Raw genomic sequence first — 17,662 nt, forward strand, 5'->3', positions numbered from 1 at the left:
CAGGTCACATGCACTTTGAGCAGCACCAGATCGGCAGGCGCCCTGGAAGAACACAGCTACGGGGTGGACTACTACAAGAAAGGCGTCGATGAGCTTGGGCTCACTGATGTGGAGGTGTCCATGGACCAGTACTTCAATGGCGACATGCACCACACACACAAGGTGTTCAGCGGTGGCCAGCACAACTACAAGCAAGGCCTGCGGATTGAGCAGCGCACGTTTGTCGACTTGCGCATGGTCAAGTTGCACACGGGCGACGGGGGAAACGGCAGTGTTTCCTTTCTTCGCGATGCCCATCGGCCCGTGGGCCCACCGGACGGAGGAGACGGCGGGGACGGCGGCAACATCTATGTCCAGGTGAAAAGCAACATCAGTCTGTTGCACAAAGTTAAGCGGACGTACGTAGCTGGAAGCGGAAAGGCCGGGGCCTCGAGCCAGTTGGACGGCAAGCGCGGCGACGACATTATACTCGAGATTCCCGTGGGCACGACCATGCGCTGGATTCCGGACCCGTTGCTTGTGCGGGACCAGCTCCGCGAGCTGGAGGGCGACATTTCCAAGGTGATGATGGGCATGAAGACGTCGCGCAACATGGACATCCAGCTTTTTAAAGACGACTACAAGCCCGGAGAGGGCTGGATCTTCAAAGACAAGGACGAGGAGTACCACCAGGAACGGGAGTACTTCACCGAGTTGAACGAGCAGGTCAAAGAATACGACCGCGAGATCATAGCGGGCGAGCTCATTTTCGACCGTTTCCCCATGGCTGGCATTGATTTCGACAAGCCCGACGACAAGCCGTTTCTCATAGTCAAGGGCGGCAAGGGCGGCATGGGCAACATGCACTTCCTCACGCCCAACGTGCGCAACCCGCGGTTCAGCAAAAGAGGCCGTTTGGGCGTGTGCGAGCATTTTCTTCTCGAGCTCAAATTGATTGCCGATCTCGGGCTCGTGGGGTTGCCGAATGCAGGCAAGCTGACGCTCCTCCGGGCAATATCCCAGGCCCGGCCACGGGTGGGCCACTGGGAGTTCACGACTCTTCAGCCTACGATTGGCACCATCTTCACGCGCATCGACCAGGACCCGTTCACGGTGGCCGACATTCCGGGCATCATCAAGGGCGCGTCGCAGAACAGGGGCATGGGCATGGATTTCTTGCGCCACATCGAGCGCAGTGGCGGGCTTGTTTTCGTGGTGTCTTTGGAAAGCAAGGACCCGGTGGCGGATTTGCAGTTGCTAATCGACGAGATCGGGCCGCGCAGAATGAAGGACAAGCAGGTGATGGTGATAGCTACGAAGGCCGACTTGGTGAAGCACGCCACAGGCTACAAGGCGTTGCTTCTGTTTATCCAGAGCAACGCGGGCGGATGGAAATGCATCCCGGTATGTGCGCCCAAAGGGGAGAACATCAACGAGTGTATTCACATGATGGGGGAAGTCGCCCGGATCGGCAAGGCCGAGAAGGCATTGAAAAAAAGCTAAGCAGGGCACTCTCCCGGATCCATCATTAGGGCAAGAGAGTACCGCTGGGAAGTCGGGCACACCTCGTCTTGGTATTCGTCCGCTGCTGGATTCGTTCGTGAATTGTTCGCGTACACGAAAACACTTGGGCCTGCGAGAAGTGGTTCGATCCGTAAGAAATTCCGCCACACAACGCAGCTTTAAACTATTTGAACTGAGAGCAGCAGGACCGATACGCAGGCTTCCACCGCTGCGCTTCCTGCTTGCGGCCGCGTGAATTTCTTTTCACGCATACCATTACTTATCCTAAAGAGGCAACTTTGAGAGCGGCCTTGCGGAGATTTTCTCGGCCGATAAATTAAGAATCGGTCGTTTCCACTTTGGGAGCGGCCCATTTGCGGTGGTTCTGTGCATGCACTCCAGAGCATTTTGGAAAACCCCTGGCTATGCTTTCGAACCATGCCTATCCGCGTATGCCTAGCAGGAGCAGAGTATAGCATCGATCACTCAACTTTGTACATAGCCATAAAACCAGAGATCGGAGCAAATTAGCTAATACTCTATTAATTCGTCATACGTGGGGTAGAAAAGTAGAATACTCTAATAATTTCAGCGTACGTGGGGTAGAGGGAGGGGTTAGAAAGCGTTGCGCGAATGGGTGCGCAACCAAAGAAAAAAGCAAAAAAAGAAAAAGGTGGTCAGTGTAGAAGGTGCGCGCATGCATGGTTCTAAAATTCCTGCGTCTGGCATTGTTCCCGGAACCGCCTACCCTAGCACTTTACCAATAAAAGGCGACATGAGGAAATTTTAACTTATGCCGAGAAAATGACTTCAAGCCCAAACCGCTCTTTACTCAGAGAGCTGAGCTGGTGTATCAGGAGAGCTCGCAATTGGAGAACAAAAAAACCAGCGTGGCCCAGAAGATCGCATTCCTCTGCGAAATAAACTATCCTTGGCCGGAATTTCTATTTCCAAGACAGCAGATACGCAAGAACCCATCACCACATGCATATACGGATTCCTCTTCGTGGAAAGACCACTAACAATCCAAAGAATAGAACATAAAAATCTGATCTGTCTATTATGCGATAAACACCTTGCTATACAAATGCATCCCCGAAGGAAGCCATACAAAAGCTGTAAGAGAAAAATAGTCCGGTCCTCGGTCTGAGGAACGGCACCAAAACGAATTGAAGTCATAAAAATCATAAAGGGAAAATGAAAGCGGGCCCGTATATTGTCACCTCCTGCGACAATGGCTTGGTTCATAGAACGACAGAACCGTCTTGCGTAACCGAAAGCAAAAGTTCTGATACAGCGGCGGTAGCAGCTGCCCGCAGCTGTATCAATGCGACCTCTGGCTCTACGCATGTGGCTGCAGATGCACTGGGAATCGACATCGAGGTAGTGACGAATGCGTTCATTGTATGTGCCCGACGCGAGACTGAGACGTGCTCGTAATCCTTGTGTGTTTCCCTTGGCGAGGCAGAACGCAACACTGCAGTCATGCCCACATCACACATGTTTTCTGCACACCGGGCTTCTAGCACCTGCTCGATCCCACGGAATATACCATTATATCCTTTGTAAATGGGTTTAGGGATCGTAAAGTCAAAGCCGCACGCATCGTATGTCTCTAGGTCTGCTGCTGCACTTTTAGTCGTGACTGCCACAAGACCTAGGCGGTGCAATGCTGGGTCCAGACGCACAGTCTTGGCGATGTCGACACCAGTAACATGTGGCATCTCGATGTCGAGAAACACAATCTGGTACAGCAGAAGCTTGGCAGTGTCAACCTGAGATGAGTCTTGCATCATGTCGATAGCACTGTTGGGAAATAGTCTTTTCAAAACACGGCGGAATATCCGGAGATTGATTTCATTATCATCTACAATTAAAAATTTGTAGCTGTTTGGGTTCGGCACCAATCCCAACGCCGAATTGTGCCCGGGGGATGAGTGCAACGAAAATTGCGGCCCGGTGCTGAGCATGTGCGCCTCTAACTCAGTTGTACTAGTTGTGCGCCAGGTCTCACGTTTAAAAGGGCCAGATTCTGCTAGAGGAGAAATCATCATTTTCAAACAAAGCAGAGAAAAAGGAAGGGCATAGAATAAATAACGTGGGCGGCTGAGGAGGATGAATTGCTTATCGGGTGAGGGCCCCAGGGGATAGCTGCATTCTTTTATACAACTTTAACAGTTTTCGCCTGCGTGACAAGACAAGCCAGGCCCTTGGGCGAGCTCGCCTCATGCGCTGCGTCAGGGGCAAATATTGCAGAATGCAGAAAATGCAGAGGAGTGCGTTGTGGATCGGTCTACTGCACCCCACATGGCGTAACTTTCCGCCACCGAGTTGCATCACTGCGCGCGCGCCAGAGTCAGGCAGGGCGTCCTGCGAAGGTCTGGATCCTTGAGCTGTACGGTAACGCATCGCAGCTTTCTGAAGCGACAAGAGATTTGAGCTCGCTTGCAGGCTTGTTCCCCCAATCAGTTCCCCACTCACCATGTGGGCTTACCCCTCATAGCTCCGCTTTTCATAGGTGAACTAGTTTAGACAAGAAATACATCGATTTCTTGTTTACCCATGGCTTTTCCGACGCGACCCAGAAACTGGCCACCTGAGTAACGTGTGAGTCATTGTGGAGAATAACCCAAAGATAAATAGTGGGGGACAAGACTCTTCCTTCCTGCGGCGGTTTGCAAGCCAGTTCAAAACAAAGTTGCTTTCTATGGTCAATGGCCATTGCTCCTCCAAAGCGCCCTTTCGAATGAGCTAAATTTCTGACATCACGGTTGATTGAGTGCTACTCGAGGTATTGTTACTAAGTGATTGCTGAGAACTTAACGCCAACTGAGAAATATTGATGGAGGCACGGATGTTTACGTGCTGATGCCTGGGCGCCTGGCCAGATCTAGAATGCATATTATACAGTACGGGCGGGCCGCCTTCTTTCTTGCCCAAAAAGGGCTGACCCGAGAGGCCCAACTAGGCATTTCCAGGACACACCGCAAAAGACACAAACATGCATGAAAAACGGGCCACTATACCCAAATTCGCGCAGAGTTTAATGAAAGTATCTGCAGCCAACTATGACACATTTAATCCGCATCCACGATGTGGGTATGGTTCATAGGTCTCAGTGCGCACGTGATCTAGACATTGGCGTGAGCTGCCTTGCCATTCATCGATGCGTGTATCTCTGATAGGAGTCTAATCGCACACCTGGATCCATTTTAATTACTGAACCACTCCACCTTCACGAATCCTGCGGGAATATCTCGCCCGTGCCAGTCCATATTTGGGCCGTCCATGCGTAAATGCACGCAAGCCCCCAATGCCGTGACATGTGCTGAGTGTATGTGCCGGACAGCGCAACATCAAAGCACGCTTTACTGCACCTGCACGGAAAAACCGGCTTATTGACCGACCCTTGGTTGGTGGAAATGGTACTGCTAGTCTATCAAACAAGGGCTTTCCAAGCAGGCCAAAATCCCTCTGTTAAATACAGGATCAGAGTGGGGGCTCAGGACGTTTGTAGATGCTAGCTTTCAGGGCAGTCTACAAGTTTTTTCTATTCATGGAGTAATTCAATACATATTAAGTCATTATTTCGGCTTTTGCACTCCCGCCTCCTCGCCGTCAATTCTGAAAGCAAAGAAATCGTCGAAAATTGATGAATACAACAACAGCCAGAATATGGCTGCAGTGGGTTATAACTTCGTAATAAAAAGGCCCTGATAGGCCGAAGAAACAAGAGTTTTGTTGCCCCTCATTCTTGGGTGATGTTGCCGTGGCTTTGCTCATCATTTCATGTCTAAACGCCTCCCGGTTTTCTTTTTCTTCCTGCACGGTGGCTCAATTTCATTTCGCAGGAAAGCAAACTTCGGCTGCGCTCAACCCATGCGAAGATTCCGAGATTCGATAGCCGTGCCAAGAATATGGACTTAAAAATCTTCCAAGAAATTGCTCGGTTCACAGATCAATAAAAGTGAGAGATTCGGGAATTTGCGTGACGTTGACTATTCGTGGGGTTGGGCTCGCTACCTATTTCTTCTGTCACACTGGAGCTTTTCTCTCATCTCGTCCGGGTAAACACATTCTAGAAATTTTACCATGGAAGTGCCCAGTAAGATAAGTATTTTTGCAAGCTCATAGCCCTCGTTAGCATTAAATCAATATATCATGAAAAAGAAGTGGAGGTGGTCTGATTCTCCTCACCGAGATCTGGCCTGAGTATCGGCAATGTAACATTGCATTTGGCTGGTATGCAAATCTGCTAAAATCGAGCTGCGCTGCATTTTCCAATGAAACTGCTTTCTTTTGTAGTTCTGAGCTTGAATCTGGGATTGGAATTATTCAAGGAAAAGTCATTGAGAGTTATATTTAATGAATTTCAAGTGGGACTAGTCTCTACAAAAGTTTCAATTTTGCCGCGCAGTTCCTCAAGTTCAACTCTTATTAGAACGCGACTGGGTTCTTTATAGTATTGTTTATTTACGTATATGATATACTACGGACCCCAACTCCTTATTTTGCCAAAGCCCTTAAGGGGCCAAAAGATCTTCTTTCCCCTTTTTCCTCATGAAGAGTTTTTTCTACTAGTAGTCACGTGACTTCGCACGTGACGTTCCATGTCTTTGAGTTGCGCTGACAACTCTCTGTAAATTTCCTTTCCAAATTTTGTGTGTCAGGTGTCATTCATTATAATATCCTCCTCATTGCCTTTTAACTGTGTCGCCAAGGAAATGATGTAAAATCAGGTTTGGGCCTACTATCGGCATCACACTGATGCTTACTAACGCGCATCAGTCCTTGCGTTTTGTTGTGAGTTTCATCAGATATCATGTCGAAAACTTCTCATCCCACAAGTTTTATCCACGTAGTTGGACATGCCAGACGTACATCTTCTTTAATTTCCTGCAAAATATGTAAAATGTTCCTCGCGTCTTTCATTGTCAGAGTATCACCCATTATTGAACCAAACAAAAGAAATGTCTAGAATACAGTTTTTTGTTATAGTGGAAGTTTTTTATGACTGAATGGAGAATTGTAGCTTTGGTGAGCCTTGTTTACTCAACCATGTTGGGGCAGTATTGTTTACTCAGGGTACTGCTCATCGGTACAATTATGCGATATATGGCACAATGTATTGTATGTCTTCCAGATTATCGGTACCAAAAACATTTGGTCTTCACTTTGAACGGCCCTTAGACTCTTATGCTAAACTTCTTACTTTAAGTCTTCTGATATGTGTCTAGCAACAAGAAGTTGCGCACATTACTGAGAGCATGAAGCTCTCAAGAATTATGTACAATACAATGAGATTCATTGGTGCCGCAATCTCAATCTTGCGCCGCCGGCAGAAAAAAACCTTGCACTTCTTCAAGAGGTAGCTTTTGTGTTCAACCATTATATTGCTGTGGCACATTTTCGATATGAACATTTATTAAGTATGATGCTTTTCATGTTAGGACAGATATGACCTTGGACTAAATAAATGTAGGGCTGTGAACTCTCATAAACCAATTTTGCTTATATAGTGTTTTACAAGTCTTCAGCCTTCGATTTGTCTTCCTGACAGCAAATCATTAATTCATAAATACTCTGGATAAATTAGGTTGATTATGGAGGGCACGCTGTTTCTGGTCCGGGAAACATTAAAAAAGTTCCATAAGCCTAAACTTGGTAATCATTCTTGAAGATGTATCCAGAAAATCTAATAAGAAAAAAATCACCCTCACGTTTCACGCACACAAGGTCAAACATATTGGCCATGAATAATTTTTGGCTGTCCGGGATGAAAACCCAGAGACATCAAAAGAAATTTTAATATCCGCTTGCTTAGGAAGCAAAACATTGTGTCTTGCTATATATTACTTCCGCATCCTTGAAATGCATAACCACTTTATATGCCTTCGGGACTGTTGCAAGCATATCGCGAGAGTTATTCATGATGATGCTCTTAGTCTTTCGGACTATCGAAATTTACGAAGCTTTAGCGACACATTTCATGAAAATCAATTTCGAAACTCTCCTTTGGGGGGAATGGATTCCATGGAATATTTGTTACTCTCATTTGATTCCCCAGTTGCTGGTAGGACATTTTACGTGAACAGAGGCACCTTGTATTTCATGCTAGGCACCACGAAAGATACTTTAGCTTTGCATAGAAATTGACGTTATATTATAAGGAGCTCAGTCAGAGCTGCTTTGCTTTGACTCAAATATATGTAAGACTTAGGCAGGATAAATATCAGGTAAACCACACTTGGCCTATTCCACGAGGACGAGAGCTAACCCCAAATCCCAAAATTCACTTCTTTTTTTTTTTTGTAAGAGTCATCTGATTAAAGAAACAATGTTATAATCAATACTATAGTATAGTTCACACGGAACATTAGAACAGTTGCCAAATACGTAGTGTCGAAAATCGGCCCAATTTCTTCTGCTAATCGTTACTTGTACGGTCCTTTTGGCTTGCGTCTGTTCAGATACCGAATATCATCTCATCGATCAACAGAATACGACTCCGGTAGTAGTTGCTTTAGCTCAAAGAAAAAAGCATAGCTTCAGAGCTTACCTCCTTGCAACTGACCATGTCTTTGAGTGTATACTTTAAAGACTGTGGTTATGAGGCTACACCCTCTCTGTGTTTAGCTTCAAACTTGAGCATTCTGGCTCAATCTTGTTTAAAAGCTGAAGAGTAGAGGAAGTTTTGGATATTTGAAATTCAACAGTGTTATGAAATATATAAAAACAAATGTAAGCCTTGACATACAAAGGCCGACTCGCACAAAGTTCCGGCATTCTTAAGCCTTCTGTAATAAGCAGTCTTATTTTCCAAAAGTGATTTTAACTTCTGTCCCAGTACACGAGCTGCCAATGGCGAGTGTCTTGTCTTGGCAGAGCACAAAATCGGTGTCTCCATCGACACTCGATTTTCCATTTATGACACCAAAGCCGACATAGTCCAGGATATAAGTGTTATCCAGCATGTATAGTTCCCGCCATTGTCAATATTTAAATACTTTCGTTGGTCATATTTTCTCACTTGGCCGTTTTCCAAAAAACACTTTGTGGGAAAATTTCCGGCAAAGACTGTTTCACCCACAGAAACATACAAGTCCCCTTCTGGAGCATGAACGACTAGGCTGTGCAGTGCCGGCAAAGGTCAAGGCGAAGAGAGGGAATAAAGCTTATAATGTCATAGTTACTTCAAAAATATAACTCTATGGTAGAATAGTTAAAGAAAGTGGATTTACGTCTTTTATATTTAAGAGCGTGAAAATTCTTCCCGGAATTAGAATGATCTGTGAGAGACTTATTCTGAATGAGCTGATGGTGCCGCGTCATGTTCATAAATCATGACGGTTAGAATTGGTTTGTGAGAGACCTTTTGTTTTTCATGCTAATGTTTCCAAACTTCGAAATTCTTCTTGCACAAACCGTCACACCGTCACCATCTTTTTCCCGAAAGTGGTCAAATCTTGGATATGCTCAAATATACCTCTCTCGGGCCTTGCAAGATGATATTCTGTGCTAATACGGCCCAGCGCAGGTCACTTCCTCAGAAAAGCTGAAACCAAAACCTAGCAGTTTGCGCAGAACTGGATATTTAAGTTTGGCTAATTTAGAAGCCTAAAATCATTCTCAGTATATTATCAAAGTGGCCAGTTATTTTATGTATTGAGCTCTAGTTTACCCACTTCAGCCTTCAAGCTGAGGTTATAAATAAGACTCATGTTCTTTTCAAAGCTTCATGTTCTCACTTACTTAAGTGAAAACGCGTGATCAATGGTATCAGCTTGTTGTTTGATGGTCCGTGTAGGCGCATATATGATTATATGCATTTCTATTACTGTGAGTTCCGTCAGATATCACTTTGAACAACTCATAGAATATTCTCTCGAAATTCAGAAGTTCCTATCACGTGACCTATAGTTAAAGTGTATAACGGTGGGATGAAACTCCAGTGGAGTTCTGGAAAAAGTAGTGATCAAATACTAATACATACCCCTATGTCCCGTGAAGTCCCTAACATGGATACATATATTAGAAGTGAGCAGTACTTGAGGAGGAGTATGAAGCGAAAAATTTGAGGGTTTGAAGAAGTGGTATAGTGGTAAAGTTCAAAACAGATAGAAAGTACATAATAATTTTTCCAAGAAACCCATTACAATGAAGAGTATGAGTGAAGTGCTCAGGTGGTTTTGAAAGCCTAATGATCGGTATCCAAGTCAAACGATGGACAAGGCAAATAACCCAAAGCAAGGTCAAAGACCTTATTCCCAATTCTATGAGAGCAAAGACAGTATCCCATGCTCAATATTTACGCAGCTGCTTCGAGCCTGAAACAACAATTGTACTAATCTTCGGGGTTTAAACTATTGCTCTGGAAGGCACCAGCACGCATTCTTAATATTATCTACAGTAGAACCGATATTTCTGTGTGTTGTTCTAGAAAAAACAATATAAATTTTTTGATTGGCTTATTTTGTGAACGCGTTCTCAAGCCAGTTTGATGGAACTGGCAGACCTCTCAATTCTGAATCAATAGCAATAGAAATAACTTCTACCTCATCTCCAACTATCTCTCTGAGGCCAGTAAAGCAAAAGACGAGGTCTTGAGTAGAAAAAGACTACTTTGTTCTCAAAACGCTCGCTACTCTGCCATGAATGAATAGTACATCCTTCAAGAGGCACAAATACTCATTCATTGGGAGACTTCTTTTCCATCGCTTTCTTCAAAACTAAGGGTGAGCGAGTATATAAAAAGTAGGGGTTCTCAAAACTTCTTTCTTTTTCTTTTTGTTGCTTTCATTGAAGTCTGTGATCCCTTGACAAATTGCCACTAAGTATTTCTAAATACTGGGTGTTCAAAGCCGTACTTTTCAGCTGTTGAACACTGACCACCCTTAAAATATTTTTTGCTTTTCAATAGTGCTCAAAGGAAAGGATTGTTGTCTTCAATAGGAAAGCCTCACCAGAACCCTCATCGAACAAAAAAGCACCAAGAGAGAATTGTACATATATGTTTAATTTGTGTGCTCTCTGACGCATACTTTAATGTCTATGCTGGGCTCATCTTTCTAGTGAAGCGGAGCACGCACATTTTCCTGGCGATTGCTAAAATTTGCTTACATATTTTACTCAAAAGCTGCTACGAGAGCAACAGAAGTGATATACTTTGAAAGGCTATGGCTTGGACATAAGCGTCTGTCAGACTGAACTAACGCATCGCAATACTTTTACTGGCTTATCGCACCAGATTGAGGACAAGAACGCCGAACCACCTCTAAAGACATAGCTCAACGATAACAACTAAATATCGGAAGAATTAACACTAAAAATAGACAGGTCAATCTATCACTCACATACATGTTACATCTTGTAGATAGGGTCAAACACGGCATCGAATAATGAAGTACATACGGCAAGTAGACACCCTTTTTCTCGGGTTGGTCAGCGCTAGTAATCATGGTTGGGAAACAAATTAAGTTCCTTTGTCTAAATGTAGTAATATTCGGGACAATGATATACCCCCGGATGAAGTATTTGATTGTCTGGGCCTAGTATAGGATGAGTCCTGGTCAGAAAAAGAGGATCATTGTTAGGGAAGATATGGATAAAGATATGACTCTATTCTTTGGCCAGAATTGGAGCTAATCACTGGTTAAAAAGAAGCAATACTCATTCACCAGCAGATAGTACCACTTTCCGGCCCATTCTTGACCTGAGTATATGTCAGTCGTGGTCAGACAGTATCCTAGTTGCTGGTCGAATATAAGTCTTTTGCCTCAATATAGTCTTATCCCTACCGAAAATATAATCCAATTGTTGGTTACTTAATGTGGCTACTCCTAATAGGAATACAGTATCACATCTGGCCACGAAATTGACATATCATCGGCCTCAATATATTATCACCCCCAGTCGAAACATACTTGTATTTTCCACCAAAATAGAAGTCAGTGCTCGATCATAGCGCAATAATTATCCTTGTCTGGACTATACACTACTTTTGGTATAAGTAGACTATGTTTATGCATACATACCAAGAAACATGGTTGGTACATGGCTAGAACGGACCCGAGCCCAAATGTACTGCTGGCCAGAAAATATATCAATTGCTGCATTATCAAGCCACCTTAGCTTTTTTCCTCTAGGCCAGGATTTCAATTAGGAACTAGTGATGGTACCATCTGCTGGGCAGCGTATTGTGTCAATCATAGGTGAGTGATAATTGTTTGCCAAGTTATGGCACGACTCACTGGCTCCGAGCCAATTCAAATATTGACCAGTCTACCATCAGTTCTACCTGCGCCTTGGAAGCCACAGAAATCATGTCTTTTTGGGTGTGGAATCTAGTCATTGACCGGGGCACACAAGGATTCTTCGTCAAAATACAGCTCAGGTTTAACCATAGCAGACGCCGGTTTCCGCGATAGTACATTCTCATCAGTATGTTGGTCATTCTTTTTGCCAGAACGCTTTCTAACTACTTGCATACTTATCCGGGGTACTGGAGGGGGCTGTTCGTGACCACAGCGTCTACAGGCTAAACTAGCACCACATACACCTCTACATATACCGCTCGCAATACGTCCTAATTAATGTATGCCCTTGGCCACACTTATGCTGGCACCGACCACGTCACATTGCAAGGCAAGATAAGAACACTTTCCCAAGCCGCCAAACATACGGACAAACTCACCACACCCCTCGGTATGTCCAACACAAATGAACCAGCACGTGGCACATGACCACGATGTGTACATGACTGGCGGAAATCCGGGGCGGAGAGTCTCCGTCTGCCAAAGAGGAAGCGCTGCTTGTTGTTGTGCGTTTTTTAGAGACACTAGTGGCATTTGGCTTGATGTTCTATGAAAGAAACTGGTGCAAAGCCATCTCTAAGGTGCAGCTAATTTGAAGGAAGGTTGTTCTTGCCCTTGCTTTCCCCTTGAGGGCATTCTCGTATCTAAATTGTATATCTGCTTCAATTACATTAACATGAATGGATCAGCCACTGAAGAAAAGTCATTTCGAGTCGTCTTCAGGACCAGGACTCCTCTGCTTCTCACAAGGACATGCTTCTCACGCGTGTTTGCAGGCATTGGAAAAGAAAAGATATACGCCCGGCCTAAACATGGCGGATATGGACTCATGGAGATGAAAATCCAATTGCAAGGTCATGGAGCTGGCGTTGTACTCTCGACACTCACGACAGCTCACTATTTGTTCACCAAATTACTCAAACTCAAGATGGTACATCACATGGTGAAAATTATTCATAGCCGAGCTAGTATCAGGCTCGGCGCGGGTCTATTATGGATCGACTTTTTGTTCAAAAGTGTGACATGTTCTACAATAATCTACAATGCACGTTCACTCCAATGAACGTCATTATCTCGAAGCTTGAAGAAGATTGTTCCCAGAACTGACTTTCAACAACCGGTGTTACGTGCGATGACGGAACCTTTTTGGGTATACTGAATAACAGCTTCTGCTGGGCCTCATCCGGGCAGATTACATATATAGCCTCATGAGATTGAAGCAATACAAGGTACGGCGTTTCGTTCATTGAGCCGGCGCAAACAGGAAGAACTTCCGCCACTTCGCCCGGGGCGTCTCCTTGTGATCTGCCCCGAATTGAAGACGGTGAAACGGTGGCAAAAGTTCCGAATAAAATTATACAAACGAGAATGGTTGGTGCAAACCGATCTCACAGCCATTCATCTATTCAAGCACGGCTCCCTTTTAGGATAATGAAGTTGGGTAGTCACCATTCGAAAACAAAGTGTGTTTGAAACGCTGTTATGATGATCAGAAGCTAACTCACCTCTACAATGAGTGTGAGGCTGCGCACTTCTGGTGGCAAAAGATCGGCTTTCAAGCTACAATGCACCTAAGAGAGATGCTAGATCCTTCAGATAATTAATGGGTTGTTAAAGTCGTTCGCAGGGTTTATATGCTCAGGGACAAAGACAAATGTACGTCTTGCCGCCTTGTCAAATGAACTACGGTCATGGCCCCTAGGAAAACATACCCTATGGGCTGATGAAACTTGGTTAATTTTATTTAAGTCGTTGACATTGGGTATGGGCCGAAGTCTCTTGTTCACATTAACATTAACATCAACATCAACATGAACATTAACATGAGCATTAACATGAACATGAATGTTAACATTGACATTGACATAGACAATAACATTGACATCAACATTAACATCAACATCAACATCAACATCAACATCAACATCAACATCAACATTAAACTATATATAAATCAAAACGTTATGTTTATTATTCGATATTAAGCTAGTCGAATACTTTCGTTTACCATATCCATATCACGAAGTCATATAAATGTTTAACAAACGTATAGTCTCTGAGGTTCCTACTTTTGTGCTATGCAATTTTGTTACCTGCGAACTATTACAATTGTTATCCCCAACCTAAGGTGGGGATGGCGAGGTTACCTTTTCTAAGGTTATCCTTCGGTAATCATATAGGTATAAAGATAAGTTATAAATTATTAAGGTATATAGTCCTAAGACATATAAATAAAAGGAACTTAGGTAGTTCAATGGTTAGAGCAAACGCCTCATATGCATTAAATATAGGTCCAATCCTATGTTAGGTAATAAAAATAGTCGTATAAGCTAACAAGGTATAGCGGCCGTTTTGTAGTCGGAAGGTGTGGAGTTTGATTCTTGAATACGACAAATAAAACAAAGACTACATGATCTAATAGGTTATGATATTACTTCTTCATAGTATATATAAGGGTTCGATTCTCGTTTGGTTAATAACCTTTTTATATTAACCCATCCAGGGTGTTTATCCCCGGCTTCGCCGGGTATATTAATAATATGCGTATAATAGAAAATAAATGTGGGGGTGTGCTCAATCTATAAGGAGAATTATCAAAGAAGGGATAAATGTAATTACCCCGCGTGATACGTCCCCCTACTATTATTATCTCAACCGAAGGGACGGTTGGGGATGACCCTTTCGAAGGTAAACCTTCGGTTGGGGATGCCGGGGGAATGAATTATACATATACCTCATTAATCATTTATATATGATAAAATTTATAGTGTTATAAATAATAAACACTTAAATAAATGTTACATAAATATACCCGGGGATATATATAAAGTAATTGTAGTTCTTTAAAATTATCTGTTCTAAAAACTATAGATTTATTTTCACCAACCATCACCCATTAATCTATAGCCCGAGGGGTTAGTTTGTATCATTCATTATGTAATTTTAATAAAGAATATTTAGATTTAGATGAGAATCAATATTGGGTGAGCGAAGCCGGGGTTCGTTCTTAGAACAACAATTATTTCGTAGTTATACTTCCATCACTAGACTTAGGTAATATGTGAAAACATTTGCTGAACAGAGCATGTCTAGAAAAGGATCTCATAATATATTAAGATAGTAATAAAAAGAGATTCAGATGAAAGACCTATGGTTAAAATTATACTATTCAAACATCAATTACCAAAGCTCTTAAAAGAAGGAGATGGGCATGCTATTAATTGCTCTACCAAAAAAAAAATTGGACGTTAATTTATCTTATAAAAATAAGCTATAAATGTATCTGTAATACGAAGATAAATACGTATGACATCAACATCAGCATCAACATGAGACTCTTTTTGATACTTATATCTTTTCTGATACAACTCTTACATATTCATTTGTTTTCAAAAGTTCCATAAGATTCGGACTCCTTATGGGAGAGTTCGTGCTCGCGCGTTATTGCCTGAGCCAATGTTGCCATCGATTCTAGGTTTTTCCTTCGTAATTCTTCCTTGGTGGTGGCGTTCGACATCTCTCCAGTGACACCCTGTAATCTGACGGTTTAAAAAAAAATCTCAAAAGACAGAGGAGCCGGTCCCAGCCCATCCTTTCTCCCCGGACCTCACCACGACCTCTGTCCCTCCTTCCACAAGCGTACTACAACCCTACCCGTCATACTCACCGTCTCGGTATTGGCCTAATACGCACACTGCGCATAGCCAGCGCCGCCGTGCCGGGCTCCAGCAGTGTCACGTGACCCACCATGTAGCCGCGTCCCACGTGCAAGGAAACCTCTACAAAAAGGTTTTTCTGGGCTTTGTTCTACGGGTGTCAGAGAATACCCATTCTGCGGCCCAATCGCCGGACATGCTTGCAGAGAAATCTGATACTAAAACCACCGGCCGCGCGGTCACGTGACCCGCGCCTGGCTGTTTGTCTCGTCTTGCGCCGGCGCCTACTCCTCAAAACCGTCTTCCCGCCTCACCAACGCCACGCCAGCGGCCCGCCCCTGCAAACCACCCCGTCCCGCCGCCCCCGCCCGCGCCGCCGCTACACGCACATACCACTTTCGGCACCGCACCATGTCTGCAAGCCTGTTCAAACTCACCGTCAACGAGTACTTGGAGGGCCTCCCCAAGGCGGTGCAGTCCAAACTATACCACGCGCCCGCCACGTGCCTCTCGATCTACCGCTTGCTCCCGCCGCTCGCAAAGTTCTACGTGGTGTCCATGATGTTCACCGACAGGCCCGTGGCCGTCAGGGACTTGGAGAAATGGTGCCGGCCGCACGCACGCAAGCTCCAGTACGAGGCGCTCCAGCGGCTCCGCGCGTTGCACTTGCTCGAGGAGGACGCCAGCGGCACGCACGTGCGGTTGCACCAGACGTTCCGCAGCAGCTTCCGCGGCTGCTTGGCCGGCACCCAGGCGCCCACCGCGTTCGGCGTCATCGCGCTGGCGCCCGACAAACACGCCGTGGACGTGGCGTTCTTGGACCGCTTCGCCGCGCAGAAGTGGGAGACCATCTTGCACTTCATGGTCGGCTCGGAGCTCCCGGCGGTGCCGTCGCGCTCCGTGCTCTCGTTGTTGCGGCTGGGCGGGTTGATGGAGGGCCGCGGCGCGGGTGCGGCCGGCTTGGCCATCACCAACCGCGGCTTCCAGTTCTTGCTCCAGGACGCCAACATCCAGATCTGGACGCTCCTCCTCGAGTACTTGGGCTTGGTGCAGGACCTCCACATGGACCCCGTGGACGTGCTCAACTTCCTCTTCGTGCTCGGCTCGCTCGAGTTGGGCAAGGCCTACTGCGTGTCCGGCCTCAGCGCCACCCAGCTCTCCATGTTGCCCGACTTGCGCGACTGCGGGCTCGTGTACCAGCGCTCCGAGGGCCTGCTGCGCTTCTACCCGACGCGCCTCGCCACCACGCTCACCTCCGAGTCCACGGGGCTCCGCACCCCGGCCATGGCCTTGGACCAGGCCGTGGCGGACGCCGAGGCCAAGGACGCGCCGCCCGTGGCCGCCGCGGACGCGCCGCTGGGGCAGGTCGTGCTCGAGACAAACTTCAAGTTGTACGCGTACACGAACTCGCCGCTCGAGATCGCCGTGCTCAACTTGTTCGTGGCGCTCAAGATCCGCTTCGCCAACATGGTCATTGGCCAGCTCACGCGCGAGCTGGTCCGCAACGCGCTCTACAACGGCATCACCGCGGACCAGATCATCCGCTTCTTGGAGACGCACGCGCACGCGCAGATGCGCCTCTTGGCCAAGGAGAAGTTGGACAAGAAGATCGAGTTCGACGCCAGCCACAACATCAACACCGCGGGCGGCGCGCCGCAGCTGAAGGCCTCCGACTCGGGCGTCGCGCAGCACCGCCTCGAGATCCTCCCCCCGAACGTCGTGGACCAGATCAGGCTCTGGCAGTTGGAGTTGGACCGCATCCAGACGTTCGACGGCTACTTGTTCAAGGACTTCAAGAACCAGAACGAGTACGACGTCTTGTGCAACTACGCGTCCGAGGTCGGCGTCTTGTTGTGGTCCGACAAGACCAAGCTCCGCTTCTTCGTCACCTCCGACGGCATGGCGCAGGTCGCAGACTTTGCCGGCCGCAAGTTCAGATAGGTCTTATTGCGCCCGTGGGGGGCTGGCCTCGGCCCGCGCCGCCGCAACGCTCGCCTCAGGAACCTCTTCGCCAGAGAAGCTGGCTTCAATGGGCCCGGGACTCGCTGCGCTCGTATGGCTGCATCATCGCACACAAGACAGTTCTGCGTTGCACCATGTCACTCGCCCCCATGGCGACCCGTATCATCTGGCGGGCTACCCAATCTCTCCTGCCCGTGAACGCACTTCGCTTGAACGATTAAAACGTCTCGTTTATCCTGCATTTGGGCT

General features: G+C 46.2%; 3 protein-coding genes and 1 non-coding gene across 4 annotated transcripts; 3 read left to right on the plus strand and 1 right to left on the minus strand.

Moving 5' to 3' along the window:
• Positions 1-120: 120 nt before the first annotated feature.
• On the plus strand, positions 121-1,482 carry MTG2 (putative GTPase; the record flags this gene model as incomplete). Its single annotated transcript, XM_018858885.1, has 1 exon — positions 121-1,482. The coding sequence occupies one exon, from the start codon at positions 121-123 to the stop codon at positions 1,480-1,482; it is 1,362 nt and encodes a 453-aa protein (XP_018712044.1).
• A 1,511-nt stretch (positions 1,483-2,993) lies between these two features.
• Positions 2,994-3,428, minus strand: SRR1 (Srr1p; the record flags this gene model as incomplete). The annotated part of the gene is made up of 1 exon (XM_018855193.1): positions 2,994-3,428. A coding segment is annotated over one exon (435 nt), but the record flags the coding sequence as incomplete, so codon positions are not given.
• A 10,607-nt stretch (positions 3,429-14,035) lies between these two features.
• On the plus strand, positions 14,036-14,106 carry METBIDRAFT_t134. Its single transcript has one exon. It is a non-coding gene; the product is annotated as a tRNA-Met (tRNA).
• A 1,756-nt stretch (positions 14,107-15,862) lies between these two features.
• METBIDRAFT_12032 (TFIIH/NER complex subunit) lies at positions 15,863-17,392 on the plus strand (the record flags this gene model as incomplete). The annotated part of the gene is made up of 1 exon (XM_018854150.1): positions 15,863-17,392. One exon carries the CDS (start codon positions 15,863-15,865, stop codon positions 17,390-17,392), a length of 1,530 nt encoding a protein of 509 aa, XP_018712046.1.
• Between the last annotated feature and the right edge of the window lie 270 nt (positions 17,393-17,662).

The sequence above is a fragment of the Metschnikowia bicuspidata genome (assembly GCF_001664035.1).
Source record: "Metschnikowia bicuspidata var. bicuspidata NRRL YB-4993 chromosome Unknown METBIscaffold_3, whole genome shotgun sequence".
In the NCBI taxonomy this organism is placed as follows: Eukaryota; Fungi; Ascomycota; class Pichiomycetes; order Serinales; family Metschnikowiaceae; genus Metschnikowia; species Metschnikowia bicuspidata.